The following is a 24204-nucleotide window of genomic DNA, read 5'->3' as shown; positions in this document are numbered from 1 at the left end:
GATATAAAATTCTGGGTTAGAAATTCTTTTCTTTAAGAATGTTGACTTTTGGCCCCCAGTCTCTTCTAGCTTCTAAGGTTTTGGCTGAGAGATCTGCTGTTAGTCTGATGGCTTCCCTTTGTAGGTGACCTGGCTTTTCTCTCTGGCTGCCCTTAACTAACATTTTTTCTTTCATTTCAAACTTGGAGAATCTGATTATTATGTGCCTTGGGGATGATCTTCTCATGGAATATTTTGCTGGAGTACTCTGCATTTCCTGAATTTGAATATTGGCCTGTCTTGCTAGGTTGGGGAAGTTCTGGATGATATCCTGAAGTTTATTTTCCCACTTGGTTCCACTCTCTCTGTCTCTTTCAGATACCCCAATCGGTTGTAGATTTGGTCTCTTTACATAATCCCATATTTCCCAGAGGTTTTGCTCATTTTTTTCATTTTTCTTTCTCTATTCTTGTCAGCCTGTCTTATTTCAGAAAGCTAGTCTTCAAGCTCTGAGATTCTTTCTTCCGCTTAGTCTATTCTGTTATTAATACTTGTGATTGCATGTGAAGTCCTGTAGTGTGCTTTTCAGCTCTAGCAGATTGGTTATGAGCCTCTTTAAATGGCTGTTTTGGCTGTCAGCTCCTGTATTGTTTTATTGTGAGTCTTAACTTCTTTGGATTGGTTTACAACATGCTACTTTATCTCAGCAAAGTTTGTTACCTACCTTCTGAAACCTACTTCTGTCATTTCAGCCATCCCAGCCTCAGCCTAGTTCTGAGCCCTTGCTGAAGAGGTGTTGCAGTCATTTTAAGGAAAAAGAGCACTCTGGCTTTTTGAGTTTTCAATGCTTTTGCATTGATGCTTTCTTATCTTAGTGGGTTTATCTACCTTTGATTTTTGACGTTGTTGATCTTTGGATGGGGTTTTCTTGTTTTCTGTTTGTCTGTTTTTCTTTTAATGGTCTGGCTACTCTTCCACAGGGCTGCTACAGTTTGCTGGAGGTCCACTCCAAACCTTAGTTTCCTTGTTTGTTTTTGTTTTTGTTTTGTTTTTTTGGTACCTTGAGGTATCACCTGTGAAGGTTGTAAAATAGCAAAGATGGCAGCCAATCTTTTCCTCTGGAAGCTCTGTCCCAGGGGTACTGACCCTTTGCTGTCCCAAATGTACCTGTAGGAGGTAGCTGAAGACTCCTGTTGGGAGGTCTTACCCAGACAGGATCAGGAACCTGCTTAAAGAAGCAGTCTGGATGCTTTTTGATAGAGAAGCTGTACTGTAGTTGAGGTTCCTTCAGCCCCTGATTGGTTTGGCCTCTCCAGGGCCCACAGGCTATACAAGCTGAGAAGCCAAATGACCAAGTTGGCAGCCTGCCCCACCCCTCAGGCACTTTATCCTGGGGAGAACACAGGCCAGGGTGGCCAGAGGCCCCTGTAGGTGGGACCTGACTGGAAGTACCTGCCCCACTAGGGGAAGTGGATCAGTGCCTTGCTTAAAGAAGCAGTCTGACCATACCTCAACAAAACTGCTGTGCTGTGGTGACAAACTGCCTCTGCCCCTGTCAGCTAGGACTCTCCAAAGCCCACAGGGCAGAATGGCTGAGTCATCCAACCAACCTAAGTGGCAGCCCTCCACTCCTCTGGGCACTTTATCCCAGGAGAGATCAGAGCTCTGTCTGTAATACATGCAGGCAGGCAAGGCTGGAGGGTCCAGCTGGAAGTTTCTACCCAGTGAGGAAGAAGCAGTCTTGCCATGATCTGGCAAAGCTGCTGTGTTGTGCTGCTAGGGGAACCCTTCCTCATCTGAACTATTTAGACTCTCCAAAACCCAGAGGCTGGAATGGCTAAGTCGACAAAATAGCAGAGGTGTTGCCCACCTCTCTTTCCTGAAGGCTCCATCCTGTGTCAGGCAGGCTCTACTCTGTTGCTGATGGCTTGCTGGAATTCCAAGACAGTGGGTCTTATCTTGTGAGGTACATTGGAAGTGGGGTCTACAGAATGATGCTGCTTGGCTCCCTGGATTCTGCCCCCTTCCTAGGGGTATGTGCACCTTGCCTGCATTGCAGAAAAACTAGAATATTTAAAGCTCCTGGGTTTCTGTGTGTACCTGAGCAGTTGCTCTGCCAAGACTCCACCCAGCTCTATGTAACAGACCCAAAGCTCTGGTGGCATGGACTCACAAGGGGATCTCCTGATCCATAGGTTGCAAAGATTCATGGCAGAGCATGGTTTCCTGGGTCACATAGCCACTCACTGCTTCCCTTGGCTGGGGGTGTTCACTTGGCTCTGTGTCACTCTTGGGTGGGCCATCACCCCACCCTACTTTTCTTCATTCTTGGTGTGTTGAGTTGTTTCCCTAATCAGTCCGAATGCAAGAACCTGGATATTTCAGTTGAAGGTGCTATATTCACTTGCCTGTTTTGTTCCTCTCTGTGAGTGCTGAGGACCACAGCTGCTTCCAATCGGTCATCTTGACCACTTCTCCCATGGTTTTTCAATGTATGGATTCTTTTCAAAGAACGAACTTCTGGTTTTATTGATTTTTCTCTCTTATTTTTATCTTCTTGATTTCTTTTCTCTCTGCCTAACTTTATTTACTTGATTCCACTAGCTTTTGATTTCATTTGTTCTTATTTCTCATTCCTTAATTTGCAAAGTTAGATTGTTGATTTGAGATCTTTTTCTTTTTTTTATCCAAAATGTGTTTATTGAGATGGTTTCCTACTCATCTTGATTCAGAGTGGTTTTGGTGCTGCTTCCTCCTGAAAGAACATCTTTCTGTAAGCCTTGCTTTTCCTCCTGTAGGCTGGCAGAGGACAGTGGAGCAGCCAACACACAAAACTGCAGTTTGTGCATGGCTAAAGACCACGGTGGTTTTATAGCATACTGGGCATTTCATATCCATAAAGTAGGAATTGGGGCTCTGCACCAGACGTGTCTTCTTGTGTTTTCTCTTCTCCTCTTCTGGAGAGGGATGAAGGAGATCCTTTGTGAGAGGCATGTTCTCGTGGGTAGGTTGTCACTGCCAGAAAGGGTGGTCATCACCACTGGAAAGGGCCGTTTTTTTAATGTAAACATTTATAGGTATAAATTCCCCCTTAGCACTGCTGTTTCTGAGTCCCATAAATTTTGGTATGTTGTTTCTTGAGCTTCATTCATCTCCAAATATTTTCTAATTTCTCTTGTGGTTTCTTATTTGATACATTGGTTGCTTAAGAATGTGTTGTTTAATTTCCACAAATTTATGAATTTTATAGTTTTATTTTTGCTTTATCTCACTGTGGCTGAAGAAGACAATTCATATGATATGTAACTTTTTAAATTTACTGAGACTTAATTTGTGACCTAATGTGGTTCATTCTGAAAAATGTTGCATGTGCTCTTGAGAAACATATATATGCTGTTTTTGAGTAAAGTGTTTTATACATGTCTGTTAGATGTAGTTGGTTTATTGTGTTAAGCCCTCTACTTCCTTACTTATCTTTATCTGGTTGGTATTGAGAGTGGGGTACTGAAGTCTCCAACTATTATTGTAGTACTATTTCTTTCTTATGTTGAATTTGCTTCATATATTTTGATGGCCTGTCAGTAGGTTCCTCTTGGTCTCTTGTAATCTTTTTTGATTTAAAGATTTTCTAATTAGTGTGGCCACTAATATTAGTGGCCTCTGCTCTCTCTGGTTATTATTTGCGTGTATATCTTTTTCCATCCTCTCAATTTCAATGTATTTGTGTCTTTGGATCTAAAATTAATATCTTATAGACAGCATGTAGTTTTATTTATTCTGCCAGTCTCTGTCTATTGATTGGACAGTTTAATGGATTTACATTTCAAGTAATTACTGGTAAGGAGAGACATTTGTCATTCTGGTATATGTTTTCTGGTGTATAGCTTTTTTGTTCCTCATTAACTGCATTACTGTCTATATGGTTTGGCTGTGTCCTCACCCAAATCTCATCTTGTATTTCCACGTGTTGTGGGAGGAACCTGGTAGGAGGTAATTGAACTATGGGTGCAAGTCTTTCCTGTGCTATTCTCGTGACAGTAAGTCTTATGAAATCTGACAGTTTTAAAAAGAGGAGTTCACCTGCATGAGCTCTCTGTTCTCTTGTCTGCTGCCATGCGAGACGTGCCTTTCAACTTCTACCTCGATTGTGAGGCCTTCCCAGCCATGTGGAACTGTAAGTCCAATAAACCTTTTCTTTTGTAAATTTCCCAGTCTTGAGTATGTATTTATCAGCAGTGTAAAAACAGACTAATATAGTAAATTGGTACCAGTAGAGTGGGGTACTGCTGAAAAAATACCTGAAAATGTGGAAGTGACTTTAGAATGAGATAACAGGGCAGAGGTTGGGACAGTTTGGAGGGCTCAGAAAAAGACAGGAAAATATGGGAAAGTTTGGAACTTCGTAGAGACTTGTTGAGTAGCTTTGACCAAAATGCTGAGCATGATATCAGCAATGAAATCCAGGCTGAAGTGGTCTCAGATAGAGATGAGGAACTTGTTAGGAACTGGAGCAAAGGTGCCTCTTGTTTTGTTTTAGCAGAGATTGGTGGCATTTTGCCCCCTGCTCTAGAGATCTGTGTTACTTTGAACTTCAGAAGAAATTTCTAAGCAGCAAAGCATTCAAGATGTGACTTGGGTGCTGTTAATGGCTTTCAGTTTTAAAAGGGAAAGTGAGCAATAAAACTTTGGAAAATTTGCAGCCTGACAATGCAGTAGAAAAGAAAATCCCATTTTCTGGGGAGAAATTCAAGACAGCTGCAGAAATTTGCATAAGTAATGAGGACCTGAGTGTTAATCCCCAACACAATGGGGAAAATGTCTCCAGAGCATGTCAGAGAACTTTGTGGCAGCACATCCCATCATAGCCCCAGAAATTTAGGGGAAAAACATGGTTTCGTGGGCCAGGCCCAGGGTCCCTCTGCTGTGTGCAATCTAGGGACTTGGTGCCCTGTGTCACAGTCACTCCAGCCACGACTAAAAGGGGTCAAGTTACAGCTTGACAGTTGCTTCAGAGGGTGGAAGCCCAAAGCCTTGGCAGCTTCCATGTGGTGTTAAGCCTGCAGGTGCACAGAAACACCTGGATGCCCAGGCTGAAGTTTGCTGCAGGGTGGGGCCTTCACAGAGAACTCTTCCAGGGCATTGTGAAAGGGAAAAGGGGATCAGAGCCCCTACACAGAGTCCCTACTGGGGCACCACCTAGTGGAGCTGTGAGAAGGGGGTCAGCCACCATCATCCAGACCCCACAATGGTAGATCCACCAACAGTTTGCACTATGTGTCTAGAAAAGCCACAAACACTCAACACCAGCCTGTAAAAGCAGCCAGGAGGGAATCTGCATCCTGCAAAGCCCCAGGGGTGGAGCTTCCCAAGGCTGTGGGAGTCCACCTCTTGCATCAGAGTGACCTGGATGTGAGACAAGGAGTCTAAGGAGATCATTTTGGAACTTTAGGATTTGACTGCCCAACTGGATTTCAGACTTGCGTGGGGCCTGTGGCCCCTTTGTTTGGCCAGCTTCTCCTATTTGGAATGGCTGTATTTATTCAATTCCTGCACCTTCACTGTATCTAAAAGTAAGTAACTTGGTTTTGATTCACAGGCTCATAGGCAGAAGGGACTTCCTTTGTCTTGGATGAGACTTTGGACTGTGGTCTTTTGAGTTAATGCTGAAATGAGTTAAGACTTGGGGGACTGTTGAGAAGGCATTACTGGTTTTGAAATGTGAGGACTTGAGATATGGGAGGGGCCAAGGGCAAAATGATACGGTTTGGCTGTGTTACCATCCAAATCTTATCTTGAATTCCCATGCATTTTGGGAGGGATCCGGAGGAAAGTACCCAAATCATGGGGGCAAGTCTTTCCTGTACTATTCTTGTGATAGTGAGTAAGTCTCATGAGATCTGATGAGTTTAAAAAGAGAAGTTCCCTGCACAATCTCCCTGTTCTCTTGTCTGCTGCCATGTGAGATGTGCCTTTCACCTTCCACCATGATTGTGAGGCTTTCCCAGCCACATGGAACCGTAAGTGCAATAAACCTCTTTCTTTTGTAAATTGCCCAGTCTTGGGTATATCTTTATCAGTAGCATGAAAATGGGCTAATACAACAGTCTTCTTTTGTTTTTAGTTGATTTTTGAGGCATTTTTAGTTGATTCTTTCCTCATTTCCTTTTTTGTGTATTCTATAACCACTTTCTTAATGGCTATATAGAGACTACATTTAACCTCCTAAATATTATCACATTCTAATTTGAATTTATACTAGCTTATCTTCAGTAACATACAAAAATTGCTGCCTCAGCAACTTCTTTTCCACCCCTTTTGGTTGTCGATGTCACAAAATTACATCTTTATACGGGTTGAGTGTTCCCAATCTGAAAATCTGAAATCTAAAATGCTCCAAAATCTACAACTCCTTGAGCACTGACATGACATGCCATTGATTTTTGGATTAGAGATGTTCAACCAGTAAGTATAATGCAAATATTCCAAGATATTAAAAAAAAAAATCTGCAACACTCTGGTCCCAAGCATTTCAGATAAGGGATCCTTAACTCATGCTTTGTATAATAAACTAATAATTCCTATATTTGGTCTCTTAAATTGTGTATAAAACAAAATGTGAAGTTATAAGCCAAAGTTATAGTGCTAGTTTTTAGACTAATAATTGTTTTTTTAAAATGTGTTAGTCTTCTCTTAAATCATGTAGAAAATAAAAAAGTGGAGTTACAAACCATTATTGCAATAGTACTAGTTTTTATAATTGTCCATGCATTTACCTTTATAGTGATTTTTATTTCTTCATACAGGTTCAAGTTTCTGTCTAGTATCTTCTCACTTCACCTTATAGTACTCTCTTGAGTATTTCTTGCAGGGCAGGCCTCATGATAATGAACTTTTTCAGTTTTTCTTTATCTGGAAATGTCTTAATTTCTTCCTCACCTTTTTTTTTTAAGAGACAGGATCTTACTATGCTGCCCAGGCTGAACTCAAGCTCCTGGGCTCAAGCAGTCCTCCTACCTCAGCCTCCTGAGTAGCTGAGACTAGAGGCACACACCGCTGTGCCCATCTCCTCCCTTACTTTAGGAGGACAGTTGTTCTGTATATGGGATTTTTGGTTGACAGGTTTTTCTTTTAGTAGTTTGAATATATTGGCCCACCGTGTTTTGTCCTCCAAGGTTTTTGACAAGAAGTCTGCTGATGATCTTATTGAACATTCCTTGTTTGTGACAAGTCATTTTTTTCTTGCTACTCTTATGACTTTTTTTTTGTCTTTATCTTTTGAAAGTTAGATTATAATATTTGTCTCAATGTTGGTCTTTTTGAGTCTGTCTTACTTTTAATTTTTGTATGGTTCTTAAATGTTTATAGTCATGTCTTGTTAAATCTGGCAAGTTTTCAGCCATTATTTCTCTCTTGCCCTTTTCTCTCTCTGCTCCTTCTGGTATTTCCACAATACATTTGTTTGTCAGTTTGATGGTGTCCCACAGGTCCCTAAGGCTCTGTTCACCTTTCTTTAATTTCTCTCTTTCTGTTCCTCAGACTCAATAATTTTTATTGTCCTTTCAGTTTGCTCAGTCTTTCCTCTGTATGTTCAAATGTGTCCTTGAATCCTAGTGTAAAGTTTTCATTTCATTTATTCTGTTTTTAAGTTCTAGAATTTTATTTGGTTTCTTTTCAGAATTTATCTTCATGGATATTCCCATTTTGTTCATGTATCTTTTTCTTGAGTCTCTTCACATCTTTTTTTAGTTCTTTGAACATCTTCAGTTGTTTAAAAGTATCTAATAGATCTGTCATCAGGTCTTTTTTGGGAACAGTTTGTGTTGATTTTTTTTCTCTATGAAGGGGCTACATTTGCCTCTTTTTTTGTCTCCCTTGTGATTTTCTTTGTTGTAAATTAGATATTTGGACCTAGTCATGAGGTAACTGTGGAAATTAGATTATCTCCCTTCTCCAGGGTTTGCTATTTTTTGGCTGTGTGTGTGTGTGTGTGTGTGTGTGTGTGTGTGTGTGTGTGTCTGTCTGTCTCTGTTCCAAGGATCAGTCTAAGGTGTCAACTTAAGGTCTTCTCAGTCTTTTTGAGCCTGTGCTTTTCCCTAGGTGTGGCATGTTCACTTCCAATTTTCCACATGTATGTAGTTTAAAAAAAAATCCTAGTTTTTAATGTCTAGCTCCCTAAAGGGGGAAAAGACAAAAATAAAGGAAGAGAAGGACACAGCCCCTTTAAATCCCCTGGAAGTTACTTCAGCCAGAGGGGAAAGGGCTTACAACAATGATGGGAGGCACAACAATGATGGGAGGCACAACAATGGCCACATGCCTTTTTGTACCTCTTTGATCAGAAACAACAGTCAGTGGTCAGAACATAAATCTCTGATATTTAGAAAACAGGTTTTTTATTTGCCTACTATGGCTCCCATAGACCGTGTCCAGATCGATCCAGGAATATGTGCACAGCTGCCTGCCACACAGGTGAGGGGTAGAGGATGTGTAGCTGCTACTGTGGTAAGATCTGAAATTGATGAAATTAACTGCATCTTACTGTCCAACCCTTCCCCTGGAAGTTGCAAATCTTCAATAGACTCCAGAGTCCAAGAAAGTTACATTGGACACATTCTGCCAGTGCAATTGTTATCTAGGAGGGGAGACAAATTCCCGGTGCTTCCAATCTGCTATCTTTCCAGAATTCTGACAAGTCATTAGTTTTTTCCTCATTTGGGAAAAACTTAACAATGACGTAGATATTAGTTTTCAGTAAGAAAAAATAATTTGAATTGTATGTGTATTCATTTGGTAAAACTTTTACTAATAAGCTTTTTTCTAAAGTACAATGCTTAGTATCCTTCAGAAAAAAAATAATTTATTTATATTATGGTTTCTTTTTTATTTTTTAGAGATAATACACGTGATAATGCTTAAAGGAGCAAAAACATTCCTTTCAGTTTGAGGTCAAATCTTATTTCTCAAGAAATAATATTTCTTAAGTTATAAGGATTAGATAACAAATCAACATTAGGGTCTAGAACCATTGATCTCTTGTTTAGGTAACTTGGAAAAAGATCGTGAATGGGAAAAGATAGCATGTCAGTTATGGTGTTGAAAATCAGAAAAGATTTTCTTCCTTGAACTAATTTCTTTAAAGTAGCAGCAAGACATAAGTGAAAAGGTCCTAAATTAGGACTCCTGAGTCCTAAGTCCTAATGATGTTAAGCAGGACATCATAAAAATACCATTCTAATACATAGGAAAATAGATTAGTAGATCAGTAAATCTAAGCAAAATGGTATTATGTTTACTCTTGACTAGTTAATGATGACTTATAGGCACTGTGATGTCACTGAAAGACAATGTTCTTAAAATGGTTGACACTAGGTTTCGTAATACTACCTGAGCTCACCTTTTCCTATTTCTTCTTCTTCTTTTTGTTTTTTTTTAACCGAATCCCAAATGTAATGCTATACTGTTTCTTCTTAATCCTGCTCCAGCTACAAGTGGCCTCTGGTTGTTCCTTGACCATAGCAAGCATACACACGCCTGTCTCGTGACCTTTGTACTGGCCCCTCCTTCTGCTGAAAACAAAAACACCCTCCCAGTAATCTGCATTGCTCACTCATTCCCTTCCTTCAGTTCTTTGCTAAAGTGTCGTCTCAGTGACGCTTCTCCAACCTCTATTTAAAACTAACCAAGTACTCCCTAACTTCTTTGTAATTATTTCCACATAGCATTTCTCACCATCTAATATTCAATATATATTTAATTCATTTTGTCTTCCCCACTCCACCAAAAAGAAATGGAATGTAAGTTTCAAGAAGGCAGGGAATTGTCTACTTTATCTCTCTCTATTGTACCGCAATATTCCTACTTTTTAGAATTGTTTGTGGCACACATGAGGCACTCAATAAATACTTGTTGAATGAAATGTATGAAGAGAAGTGGAAATCTTTATTCCATAATTTCACATTCAAATTATTGTCATAGAATAGAATTATCATGTTAATTAGTTTTAGGAGATAGCATTATTTTATTTCAGGCTCAAGATGCTTTTTAAATTTAATTTCTTACTCTCTACTTGCTTACATTAAAAAATATAATTGCTGGCTGGGTGTGGTGGCTCACACCTATAATCGCAGTGCTTTGGGAGGCCAAGACGAGAGAATCACTTAATGCCAGAAGTTCAAGGTCAGCCTGGGCAGCATAGTAAGACCCTGTCTCTACAAAAAATAAAAATTAGCTAGATATGGTGGCAAGCACGTGTAGTTCTTGCTACCCAGGAGACTGAGGTGGGAAGGTTGCTTGGGTCCAGTACAGGAATTCAAGGCTGCAGTGAGTTATGAATGTGCCACTGCACACCAGTCCAGGCAACAAAGTAAGTCCTTTTCTCTTAAAAAGAATAAAATAAAAATAAAGTTGCTAGGGTTAGTGTGTCTTTAAATTAGTCACATGTAATTTGGAGCCATTCTCGGGAGGAATTAGAAGCACACTGAGTGAAGGTGAATCTCTAAACTGTTTAAGACTTGGAGAAAAGTACCAAATGCCTTTCACTGATGCAAACCAGCCCATGTATTAATCAGAATCTCACTTAGTGAGATTTCCTTTGTTCTGTGCTGGTGTTTGTCTACTTGTAATATGGTGGTCTTTGTTGTTGATACATAATATTTGTACATATTTATGGAGTACATGTGGTATTTTGATACATGAATAAAATGTGTAATGATCAAATCAGGATATTTAAGATATCTATCACCTCAAACATTTATTATTTGTTTGAGTTGGGAACATTTCAAATCTCTTCTAGTTATTTTGAAATATACAAAATATTATTATTAACTTTAGTCACCCTACTGTGCTATCAAACACTAGAACTTACTCCTTCTATCTAATTGTATCTTATACCTACTAAGCAACCTCTTCACCACGACCCTGCCACACACATATACTTCCTAGCCTCTAGTAACTATCATTCTATTCCCTACATCACTGAAATCAACTTTTTTAGTTCCCACATATGAATGAGAACATGTGATATTTGTCTTTTAGTGCCCGGCTTAATTCATTTAACATAATGACCTCTAGTTCCGTACACCTTGCTGAAAAAGACAGGATGTCATTCTTTTTTAAGGCTGAATAGTATTCCACTGAGTATATATATACCACATTTTTTTTTTCAAATTTTATTCACATTTTTTAATCATTCATCCATTGATGGACATTTAGATTGATTTGATATCTTGCTATTGTAAGTAGTGCTGCAGTAAACAAGGAGGTATGGGTATCCCTTTGATATGCTGATTTCCTTTCTTTTGAATAAATACCCAGTAGTGGGATTACTGGATTTTATGTTAGTTGTATTTTTAGTTTGTTGAGGAAACTTCATACTATCTTCTGTAATGGCTGTACTAATTTACTTTCCAACAGTAGTGTATGAGAATTTCCTTTTCTCTGTATCCTTATCAGCTCTTTTATTTTTTGTCTTTTTGATAAGAGCCATTCTAACAAGGGTAAGATGTTGTCTCATTGTGGCTTGGATTTGCTTTTCCCGATAATTCATTATGTTGAACATTTTTTCCATATACTTGTTGTCCATTTTTATGTCCTTTTCTCCCCCTGTAACTGGGAGGAGAGAGATATGTCTTCTTTTGAGAAATGCCTACTCAGATCCTTTGCCCACTTTTTCACAGTGTTATTAGCTTTTGGCTGTTAAGTTGAGTTCCTCAGGTGTACGTGTTGGACAAAAAACACACAAAAAAATTGTTTGAGTTCCTTGTTTTTTCTGAATATTAGTTCCTTGGCAGATGAATAGTTTGCAAATATTTTCTCCCATTCAGCATGTTATCCTTCTCACTCTGTTGATTTGTTTCCTTTGCTACACAGAAGCTGTTTTGTTTATATAGTTCCATTTTTCTATTTTTATTTTTGTTGCCTATGCTTTTGAAGTCTCAGCCATAAATTTTTTTCCCTGGACCAATGTCTATTTTCTTCTAGTAGTTTCTAGTAGATTTTAAGTCTTACATTTAAGTCTTTAATCAATTTTGAGTTGATTTTTGTATATTGTGAGACATAGGGATCTAGTTTCATTTTTTCTGCACTTTGATATCTAGTTTTTCCTGTACCATTATTGAAGAAGATGCCTTTCCCCAATTTATGTTCTTAATGGTTTTGTTGAAAATCAGTTAGCTGTAAATACATGCATTGATTCCTGGAGTCTCTATTCTGTTTCATTGGTTTATGGGTCTGTTTTTATACCAATACCTTGCTGTTTTAGTTACTATAGCTTTTTAGTATATTTTGAAATCAGGTATGTGATGCCTCTTGCTTTTTTTTTTTTTTTTTTTTTTTACTCAGGAACACTATAGCTATTTGGGCTCTTTTATGGTTCTATACAAATTTTAAGATTTTTAAAATTTATATGAAGAATGTCATTGGTGTTTTGATAGGGATTGCATTGAATCTGCAGATTGCTTTGGGTAGTATGGTCATTTTAACAATATCAATTCTTCTGAGTCATGAGCATGGGTTATCTTTCTGTTTATTTGTGTCTTCTTCACATTCTTTCATCAGTTTTTTGAAGTGGTGCCTCATAAAGGTCTTTCACTTTCTTGGTTGAATTTATTCCTAAGTATTTTATTTTTTGTAAATATCGTAAATGAGATTGTTTTCTATTTTAGCCAATTTATTATTGGTGTATAGCAATGCTGCTGATTTTGTATCCTGCAATTTTACTAAATTCATATATTAGTTCTAAGAGTGTTTTTAGTGGAGTCTTTAGATTGTATATATATACACACACACACACACACACTTATAGGTATATATGTATTTCATATATATCCATGTATATATAATACACACACACACACACATCCATGTGATCTGCAAAGAGGGACAGTTTGACTTTCTCTATTCCAATTTAGATGACTTTCATTTCTTTCTCTTGCCTGATTGCTCTGGTGAGGACTTTCAGTACTATGTTGAATAAAAGTTTTGACCCTATCTCTAAATAAATAATAAAAATCAAGTGGCAGAAGTGGGTTTCCACTGTCTTGTTGCAGTTCTTTCAGCTTTCCCCTATTCAGTATTATGTTACCTGTGCGTTTGTCAGATATGACCTTTATTATTTTGAGGTACGTTTCTGCTATGCCTAATTTCTTGAGAGTTTTTAACATGAAGGGAAGTTGAGTTTTATAAAATGCCTTTTGTCTGTCTATTGAGATGATTATGTTGTTTTTTTCCCTCATTCTGGTAATGTGAGGTATCACATTCATTGACTTGCATGTGTTGAACCATCCTTTCATCTGATGTATTATCCTTTTATGGTGCCGTTGGATTCACTTTGCTACTATTTTATTGAAGCTTTTTTTGTGTCTGTGTTTATCAGGGGTATTGGCCTGCAGTTTTCTATTTCCATTGTGTTCTTGTCTGATTTTGGTATCAGGGTAATACTAGCATCACAGAATGAATTAGGAAGAATTTCCTTCTTGGAATTTTCTGAAATAGTTTCAGAAGAATAGGTGTTAGTTTTTCTTTACAAGTATGATAGCATTTGGAAGTAAAGCCATCCAGTGCTGAGTTTTTCTTTGTTGGGAGACTTTTTATTACTGATTCAATCTCATGGCTTGTTATTGGGCTGTTCAGGTTTTCTTTTTCTTCTTGATTCATTGTTAGTAGATGTATGTGTCCAGGAATTTATCTATTTCCTCTCGCCTTTCCAATTTGTTAGCATATAGTTCTTTATAAGTCTCTGGTGATTTCTTGTATGTCTGTAGTATCAGTTGTAATATCTCCCTGTTTGTTTGTGATTTTGCTAATTCACATTGTCTCTTTTATTTTTTTGGTCTAGCTAGCAATTTATCAATTTTGTTTATCTTTACAAAAAACTAACTTCATTTCATTGGCCTTTGTAATTGTTTTAGTCTCTGTTACATTTAGTTCTACTCTGATCTTTGTTGTTTCTTTCCTTTGCTAATTTTAGATTTGGTTTGTTCTTCCTTTTCTAGTTATTGAGAGGCATCATTAGCTTGGTTATTTGAAATCTTTCTACTTCTTAATATAGGCATGTCTTGCTATGAAATTCCCTCTTAGTATTTCTTTTGCTACATCCCATGGGTTTTGACATGTTGTATTTCCATTATTATTTGTTTCAATAATTTATTTCCTTCTTTCTTCTTCACTGACCTAATGGCTGTTAAGCATGTTATTTAGTTTCCATATATTTGTAGTTTCCAAAGTTCCTGTTGTTACTGAATTCTAGTTTTTTCCCATAGTGATCTGAGAAGGTACTCGATATGATTTTGATTTTTTAAAAAAAAATTTAGACTTGCTTTTTGCCCTAGCATGGTTTATACTGGAGAATGTTCCATGTGTTGATAAGAAGAATGTATATTCTGTCTCTACTGGATAAAATATTCCATGCATATCTTTTAGGTACATTGATCTGAAGTGTGGTTTAAATATAATGTTTCTCTGATGATTTTCTGTCTTGATGATCTGTCTAATATGGAGAGTAGGGTGTTGAAGTCTTGAACTATTATTGTATTGGAGTCTATCCCTCCCTTTAAAGCTAATAATATTTGCTGTATATAACTGGATGCTCTGGTGTTAAGTTCAACGTATATTTAGAATTGTTGTATCTTCTTGCTGAATTGATCCCTTTATCCTTATATAGTGACCTTGTTTATTCATGTAAAATAGATTTAAGGAGTACAAATACAGCTTTGTTACATGGATATATTCCCTAGTGTTGGAGCCTGGGCTTTCGGTGTAACCATCACAGAATAGTGTTTATTGTACCCATTATGTAATTTTTCATCTCTCACTCATCTCCCACCCTCCCACTTTTCCAAGTCTCCAATGTTTGTTATTCCAATCTGTATGTCCATGTGTGCGTACTATTTATCTTTCACTTACACGTGAGAACATGCTGATTTTGCTTTCTGTTCTCAGTTATTTTACTTAAGATAATGGCTTCCAAATTCATTCATGTAACTGTAAAAGACATTATTTTATTTTTTTCATGGGTACATAGTGTTCCATGGCATATATACATATACATGCACATATATATATGTATATATATACACATATACATACACACATATATATGTGTATATATATACATATACATACACATATATGTATATATATACATATACATACACGTGTGTGTGTGTGTGTGTGTGTGTGTATCACATTTTCTTTATCCAGTCATCCATTGATGGTTACTTAGGTTGATTATCTATTGTGGCTAGTACTGTAATAAATGTGAGTGAATGTATATTTTTGATAAAATGGTTTTTTTCCTTTGGGTAGATGCCTTTGGGTAGTGTTCCCTTTTCTCTGCATCTTTGCCAACATCTGTTATTTTTTGCCTTTTTATTAGTAGCCATTCTGACTGGCATAAGATGATATCTCATTATGGTTTAAATTTGCATTACTCTGATGATTAGTGATGCTGAATATTTTTTCATATGCTTGTTGGGCATTTGTATGTTTACTTTGAAAAATGTCTATGTTCTTTGCCCACTTTCTACTGTTTTTTTTTTGTTGTTGTTGTTACCTTGTTTGAATTCCTTGTAGATTCTAGATATTAGTCCCTTGTCAGATGCATAGTTTGCAAATATTTTCCCTCATTCTATAGGTTGTCTGTTCATTGTGTTGATTATTTCTTTTGCTCTACAGAAGCATTTGTTTAATTAAGTCCCGTTTGTCTATATTTGTTATTGGTGCATTTGCTTTGAAATCTTAGTCTTAAATTCTTTGCCTAGGCCAATGTCCAGAAGAACTTTCCCAGGTTTTCTTCTAGAATTTTTAGTTTCACATTATATACTTCAGTGTTTAACTCATCTTAATTTTTGTGTATGGTGACAGATAAATCCAGTTTCATTCTTTTGCATGTAGCTATTCAATTTTCCTAGCATCCTTTATTGAGTAGGGTGTCCTTTCTCTGATGTATGTTTTTGTCAACTTTGTCAAATATCAGTTCCCTATAGGTATGTAGCTTTATTTCTGGGGTCTCTACTCTGTTCTGTTGATCTATTTGTCTATGTTTATACCAGTACCATGATGTGCATCAGACACCATGATCTATTTGTCTATGTTTATACCAGTACCATGCACATCATGGTACTAGTAAAAACATAGACAAATAGATCATGCTGTTTGATTACTATAGACTTGTAGTATAATTTGAAGTTAGGTAATGTGATGCCTGCAGCTTTGTTCTTTTTGCTTAGAACTGCTTTAGTTATTCAGGTTCTTTTCAGTTCCATATTAATTTTAGGATTTTTTTTCTAGTTCTGTGAAAAATGTCATTATTATTTTAATAGGAATTGTATTAAGTCTATAGATTGCTTTGGGCAATATGGCCTTTTTAACAACATTGATTTCGTCTAATCTATGAGAACGGAATGTTTTTCCATTTGTTTGTGTCCTCTTAACTCTCTTTCATCAGTATTTTATAGTTTTCTTTGTAGACATTTATCACTTCTTGGTTAAATATATTCCTAGGACTTTTCCTTTTTAACTACTGTAAATAGGATTGACTTTTGATTTGGTTCTTAGTGTGATTATTATTGGTGTGTAGAAATGCTACTGATTTTTGTTGATTTTGTATCCTGGAACTTTACTGAATTTATTTATCAAATCTAGGAGTCTTTTGGGAAGAAGTCTTTAGGGTTTTCTGGATATAAGTTCATTTCATCAGCAAACAGATAATCTGACTTCCTCTTTTCCCATTTTGATGGCTTTTATTTTTTCTCTTGTCTGATTGCTCTGGCTGGATGTCCAGAACTGTGCTGAATAGCAGTGGTGAACATGGACATCCTTGTCTTGTTCTAGTTCTTAGGGGAAATGCTTTCAACTTTTTCCCATTCAGTGTGTTATTGGCTGTGGGTTTGTTGTATATGGCTTTTATTATTTTGAGGTATGTTTCTTCTATGCCTTGTTTGTTGAGGGTTATTATCATGATAGGATGATTATCATGATAGCATTTTATCAAATGCTTTTTCTGCATCTATTGAGATGATAATATGCTGTTTGTTTTTCATTCACTTGATGTGATAAATTACATATATTGATATGCATATGTTGACCATCCTTGCATCCCTGAAATAAAACCCACTTAATTATATTGTATTATTTTTTTGATGTGCTGTTTGATTTTGTTTGCTTGTATTTTGTTAAGGATTTTTGCACCTATGTTCATCAAGGATATTAGTCTGTAATTTTCTTTTTTTGTTGTGTTCTCTACTGATGTTGGTAGCAAAGTGATACTTTGTAGAATTAGTTAGCGAAGATTCCCTCTTCTTCAGTGTTTTGGAACAGTTTCAGTTGAATTGGTAGCACTTCTTTTATGTCTCATAAAATTTTGCTGTGAATCTGTCTGATCCTGGGCTCTTTTGTTGTTGTTGTTGTTGTTATTATTATTTGGGGGAGATTTTTAAAGATTACTAATTAAATCTCACTACTTGTTATTGTTCTGCTCAGGATTTCTGTTTCTTCCTGGTTCAATCTTGGGAGGCTGTATAGATTCCACAAATGTATCCACTTCCTCTAGATATTTCAGTTTGTTAGCATATAAATATTCAGAGTAGTCTCTGATGATCTTTTGCATTTCTGTAGTATCAGTTGTAATGTCTCCTTCTTCATCTCTGATTGTGCTTATTTGAATCTTCTTTCTTCCTTCCTAGGTTAGTTGACCTAATGGTCTATCAATCTTGTTTATTTCTTCAAATGAACAACTTTTCATTCTGTTCAACTTTTTTATTGGGTTTTTGGTCTCAAGTTCATTTAGTTCTGCTCTGAGCTTTGTTATTTCTTTGTTTCTGCTAGCTTTGGGTTTGGTGTTGCTTTTGTTTCTTGACATGTAACATTATGTTGTTAATTCAGGATTTTTTTATTTTATTTATTTTATTTTATTTTATTTTATTTTTTGAGGTGGAGTCTTGCCCTCTCACCCAGGCTGGAATGCAGTGGTGCAATCTTAGCTCACTGCAACCTTTGCCTCCTGGTCTGCCTCCTGGGTTCAAGCAATTCTCCTGCCTCAGCCTCCTGAGTAGCTGGGATTACAGGCACCTGCCATCATGCCCAGCTAATTTTTGTATTTTTAGCAAAGACAGGGTTTCACCACATTGGCCAGGCTGGTCTCAAGTTCCTGACCTCAGGTGATCCACCCAGCTTAGCCTCCCAAAGTGCTGGGATTATAGGTGTCAGCTACTGTGCCCAGCCTCTTTTTTTAATGTAGGTGTTTAATGTTAACACTGCTTTTGCTGTATGCCAATGTTTTTGCTATGTTGTGTCTCCATTTCCTTTTGTTTCAAATATGTAAATTTTTATCTTAATTTTTGTCATTGACCCAAAAATCATTCAGGAGCAGGTTAACTTTCATTTATTTGTATAGTTTTGAGAGTTTCTTTTGGAATTACTTTCTAGTTTTATTCCACTGTGGTCTGAGAATATACTTAATATGATTTTAATTTCTAAAATGTACTGAGGCCTTGTTTTGTTATGTAGTGTATTGTCTATCTTGGAGAATGTTTCATACACTGATAAGAAGAATGTATATTCTGCAGTTATGGGGTAGAATATTCAGTAAATATCTGTAAGGTCCATTTGGTCTAAAGTGACTAAGTCCAGTGCTTCTTTGTTGACTTTTCTGTCTTCATGATCTGTTTGGTGCTGTCAGTAGAGTGCTGAAGTCCCCACTATTAGTGTATTGCATCTCTTTTCTTAGGATTGTAATACTTTCCTGTTGGAATGATCCTTGTATAATTATATAATAATGTCTCCTTTGTCTCTCTTAACTGTTGTGGCTGTTTTGTTTGATATGAAAATAGCTATTCCTGCTCACTTTTGGTTTCCATTTGCATGGAATATCTTTTTCTACTCCTTTACTTTAAGTTTATGTGAGTCCTTATGTGTTAGCTGAGTCTCTTGAAGACTACAGATACTGGTTTGTGGATTTTTGTCCATTTTGCCATTCTTTACCTTTTAAGTGAAGCATTTAGGCCATTTACTTTCAGCATTATTATTGAGATGTGAGGTACTGTTTTATTCGTTATGCTATTTGTTGCCTGACTACCTTGTGGGTTCTTTTTTTGTTGTTTGTTTTTCATTTTGTTATTGTTTCACAGGTCCTGTGATATTTATGCTTTAAAGAGCTTATATTTTGGCATATTTCAAGGTTTTAAGATTTAGAACTCCTTTTAGCAGTTCTTGTAGTGCTGGCTTCGTGGTGGTGACTTCTAAACATTTGCTTGTCTGAAAAAGACTTTATCTCTCCTTCATTTATGATGCTTAGTTTTGCAGGCAATTATTTTGTTTGAGAAGGCAAAAGATAGTACCCCAATCCCATCTGATTTATAGGGTTTCTGCTGAGAAATCTTTTGTTAATCTGATAGAGTTTCTCTTATAGGTTACCTGATGCTTTTGCCTCAGAGCTCTTAAGATTCTCTCCTTTGTCTTGACTTTAGATAACCTCAAGTCTACCTAGGTTATGATCTTTTTGCAATGAATTTCCCAGGTGTTTTTTGAACTTCTTGTATTTTGATGTCTAGATCTCTAGTGAGGCCAGGGAAGTTTTCCTCAATTATCCCCACAAATATGTCTTCCAAACTTGTAGATTTCTCTACTTCCTCAGGAATACCAATTATTCTAGGTTTGACTGTTTAACATAATCTCTAATTTCTTAGGGGCTTTGATCATTTAAAAGAAATGTTTTTTCTTTCTCTTTGTCTCATTGAGTTAATTATTCAAAAGCCTTTTCTTCAGGCTCTAAAGTTCTTTCTTCTAGTTGTTTGATTCTATCATTGAATCTTTCCAGTGCATCTTGTATTTCTCTAAGTGTGTCTTTCAATTCCAGAAAGTGTGATTGTTTTTCTTTATGATATCTTTTCCTCTGGAGTACTTTTTCTCTATGTTCTGTATTGTTTTTGAAATTTATTTAAGTTGGCTTTTATCTTTCTCTGGTGTCTCCTTCTGAATTCTTTATCTGGCAGTTCAGGTATTTCTTCTTGGTTTGGATCCATTGCTGGGAAGCTAGTGTGGTCTTTTGGGGTTGTTGTAGAACCTTGTTTTGTCATATTACCACAATTACTTTTCTGATTTATTTTTATTTGGATAGACTATTTCAGTGGAAAAATCTGCAACTCAAGGCTGCTGTTCAGATTCTTTTGTCCTGCAGGGTGACCCCTTGATGTGGTGCACTCCCCCTTTCCCTAAGGATGGAGCTTTCTGTGATCCAGATTACAGTGATTTTTATTGCTCTTCTAGGCCTAGCCACCCAGCAAGGCTGCCAGGATCTTGGCTGGTTCTGGGGAATGTCTGCAAAGAGTCCTATGATGCAATTTGTCTTCAGGTCTTCCAGCCGTGGATACCAGCATCTTTTCTGATGGAGGTGGAAAGGGAGTGAGGTAGACTCTGTGAGAGTCCTTGGTTGTAGATATGTTTACTGTGTTGCCTTTCTCAAATGCTGGTTATGCTAGCGGTAAAGTTGTCATGTGGACAGACTCGGGACCACTGGCTAGCCAGAATGTTGCAGGCAGTGGAATTAGCTGTTTTCTCCTTTGTTAGAGCAGGGTTGTTCTGTCATGAGTTGCTATAATGTTCTGAGTTGCTTGACCTTGAGCCAGGAGGTGGTGCTTTTGAGAGAGTGCCAGCTGCAATAGTAGAAAGGGGATATAAGCTTGTTCTAATTTGGCCAGGATAAGTATTCAAGTTTCTCAAGTTATGGATGGGATCATAAAGCTCCCAAAAGTTTAGGTATTTTGTGATCCACTACCAGGCCAGTAGAGAAATACCATCAGGTGTGAGCAGGGTTAGGTGGGTTTGAGCTCAGACTCTCCTTGGGTGGGGCTTCTTGTGACCACTGTGGGGAATCAGAGGGTGGTTCTTGGGCCAATGGAGTTATGTTCCAGAAAGAATTATGGCTGCCTCTGTCACCAGGGAAGTTGGGGAAAGCTGGTAGCAACAGGCCTCACCCAGCTCCTACACAGTTGGCAAGGCCAGTCTCACTCCCACCATGCCTCGCTAACAGTGCTGAGTTTATCTCTATGCAGCTTGTAGCCTGGGACTTAGACCTAGTCCCAGGCTGTAAGTATGTCCACTGAGGAAGCAATCACTCCTTTCAGGTCACACCTTTGCCAATGTGCCACACCACCAGTCATGTCTCTACTGTCTTTTCCGCAACAGTTCCCATTTGTCCCCAGATTCTTCTCAAGAGGGTTTGCACCCAGTCAAAATTATTAAAAAGTTCATTTGGAAGCTTCTTTCTCCTGTGACCCCTCTCAAGTTCTGCCGGTTGCCTTCCCTGAGGGCCCCTGTGAGATAGAGTAAGAAATGGCTTCCCTGGGCTTGAGCTGGAGAATGGGAGTGCCAAGGCTCATCCTACTGTTGTTTCCACTTTTACATTTTACACTAAATACATTTCAGCTCTAGGTAAGGCTAAATTCTTCTCCCATAATCTGGATTTTCAGGTTCCTCAGTGGGGATGTGTGTTTGGAGGCAGGTGTTCCCTGCTCACACTTTGGGAACTTAAAGATTTTTCACCTGTCTCACAGAATTTGCAACAGCCTGCCAATTCTTTCAAAGAATCTGTGATTTTTTTTTCTTTTTCTTGGTATGCTCCTGCAATGGTTCATGAAGCCAAAGTCCACAGAGTGAGTCTCCAAACATTGTTCTGTCCTTCCAAATGGGAGCTGAACATCAGCCCTGTCTCTTATCTGCCATCCTCCCTCTCTTTCAATAAGCTTTATTATTATGATGATTTTGAATTCCTTTTCTGGCATTTCATATTTTTTTTTGTTGGACTCTGTTGTTGGAGAATTGTGTTCCTTTGGAGGTGTCACATTTTCTTGCATTTTTATGTTTCTTGTGTTCTTATGCCACTATCTATACATCTGGTGTAATAGTCACTTCTTCTAATTTTTGAATTGACTTTCATAGGGAAAGACTTCTTCCTGCATATGTATCTATAGTGTTAGTTGCATAGGGCACTTTAGCTTTGATTTTGGGAGCATGCAGTAATTGTCTCTCCATATGATTTCTTGCCTGTACTAAATATCAGTGGTGTCTGTGAATTTCTTAGTGACTTAAACTGCAGTTGTTATTGGAGGCTGTGATGAGGCTTTACTGGGGATGGGGACACCAGGTGGGCTAGTTTTCAGGCCTCAGTGGTGGCAGCAGTAGTCTGAGCCTGCCTGTCCTTGGGCCCCCAGGTGGCATACATGAGCACTGGTATTAGCAGTTCCAGGCAGACCAATCTTTGGACCTCCAAATGGCTTGCTCAGGTGCTAGCAGTGGCCATGATGGGTGGGTCCTCAGATTCCTGAGTGGCATTCATGGGGTTGGCAATAGCATTAATGATGGTAGACCAACCCTCTGGCTCCTAAGCATCATCCATAGGGCACTAGTTGTGGCAGTAGTAAGCTGGGCAGACCCATCCTTCGTCTCCCAGGAGGAGTATGTGTATGCTGCAGATGCTAGTAGTGCTGGGCAGGGAGGGTCAGTCTCCAAGTTCATGGATGAGGTATGCAGGTGCCAATAGGCTGAGCAGACTTTTCCTCAGGAACCTAGTACGAGTGGGTAGAAGCTGATCACAGGTAGGGTGAGTTGATCCCCAGGCCCCAAAAATGCACAGATGCGTTGGTGGGCATGATTCCAGATGGATCAAGCCTGTCATCAGCCTCCCAATGGTGGGCACAAGCACAGACTGTGGTGGTCAGGGCTGCTCAGTCTCCATCCCCCAAGTCAATGTCTGTTGGTGCCAGCAGGGTGGGTGGGCCTGTCTTCAGGCCGAATGAGGGTTTGCATGGGTTTCTGTGACAGGGGGCAGGGCAGCTCATGAGGGTCTTTTTTTTTTCTTTTCATTATACAGTGCTATTCCCATAAAAATAAAGGTCTTTAAAAATTGTTGTTATTGGGGTTTTTTTTGCTATTGCTAGTAATATACTCAGATTGACAATTAGTAGTTTAGGTCACTTGGTGTCACTTTTTTTTTTTTTTTTTCTGAAACAGGGTCTGACTCTGTTGCCTAGGCTGGAGTGCAGTGGCTCGATCATAGGTCACTATAGCCCTGACTTCCCAGGTGCAAGTGATCCTCTCACCTCAGCCTCCTGAGTATATGAGACCTCAGGCATGCACCACCATAAACAGATCATTTTTTCATTTGTAGAAGTGAGGTGTCACTATGTTTCCCAAACTGGTCTTAAACGCCTAGGCTCAAGCAATCCTCCTGCCTTGGCCTCCCAAAGTGATGGCATTACACGTGTGAGCTGCCACCCTTGTATTAAATAGTGTCTATTTATGGTATCATATATTATATCATATATTATAAATCCAGTTGTTGTCTTTCACCTAGATGGCAGTTAGCCTCCTAAAATTCTGGCTTTCATTCTTCAACTCTCTTGAGTAAAATAAGCATTTAGTACCTCCCACATATAACCCTTTGAAAATTCATGCCAGAGGAGATACATGTGTGTACAAGTCACCAGCCTTATTGATCCCAGAGTCTTATGAGAAGATATAGCATGCACAGGAAAACTTCTAATACAAAAGAACAACTGGTATTAAATGAAGTTATTATGCCAATTAAGCAATTGCCGTGAGTGCGTACAAGACTTTATTCATTGAGCACATAAGTATTGCGCATGGTTGTTTTTTATGCTTATGGATCCTTATACGTCTAGGGCAAGGGACAGCCAATAATTATATCTAATATCTAACTGTGAGATATAAACAGTCCTCAGAGAACACAAGAACAAGATCAGCTTTGCCCAGAAGTCTTTACAGAGGAGGTAACATTCTGAGAGACAGGATGCTTCATGGAGGTGGAGGCATTTGGAATGAGCTTTCAGAATCAGCTAGATTTTGACTAGCAGAGAAAAGGTGAAGATGGAATGAACAAGGATATGAAAATGAGAATGCAGAGGACATACTCTGAAAACAAGTGATCCATTTGGCAAAAGCGTAAGAAGGGGTTGGGGAGTAAATAGGGACAAAGTTTGATTAGAGGGCTGGCACTAGAGCAAGTAGGGTTGTAAACATGAGGTGAGGCACTCAGATGTCATGTCATTTACACTGACACTGGTACCACATTCTCTGGTACTTGTGTCTGTATAAGTCAGGCAATTAATTGTATGCACTATGCAGTTATGATGGCCTAGGACTTTTTTTTGTTTGTTTGTTTTCTTTTTTTGGAGCCTTGGTCTATTGCCCAGGCTGGAGTGCAATGGGATA

General features: G+C 38.1%; 2 protein-coding genes across 2 annotated transcripts in view; one reads left to right on the top strand and one right to left on the bottom strand.

Moving 5' to 3' along the window:
• Positions 1-24204, top strand: part of ZC2HC1B (zinc finger C2HC-type containing 1B) — a 53433-nt gene that overhangs the window by 26451 nt on the left and 2778 nt on the right. The gene's annotated exons all lie outside the window — the stretch shown is intronic.
• Positions 2677-2996, bottom strand: LOC116549182 (40S ribosomal protein S27-like). The gene has a single exon (XM_032274564.1). The coding sequence runs from the start codon at positions 2971-2973 to the stop codon at positions 2698-2700; it is 276 nt and encodes a 91-aa protein (XP_032130455.1). The 5' UTR covers positions 2974-2996; the 3' UTR covers positions 2677-2697.

Source organism: Sapajus apella, unplaced genomic scaffold, assembly GCF_009761245.1.
Source record: "Sapajus apella isolate SASKATOON/1434 unplaced genomic scaffold, GSC_monkey_1.0 scaffold6, whole genome shotgun sequence".
NCBI classification, from domain to species: domain Eukaryota; kingdom Metazoa; phylum Chordata; class Mammalia; order Primates; family Cebidae; genus Sapajus; species Sapajus apella.
Note: the sequence above shows the minus strand (reverse complement) of the source record. Positions and strands in the feature narration are given on the sequence as shown.

What these genes read in the sequence shown, in the direction of transcription:
- LOC116549182 (XM_032274564.1), bottom strand. Translation starts at nt 2,973, where the DNA reads ATGCCTCTCACAAAGGATCTCCTTCATCCCTCTCCAGAAGAGGAGAAG.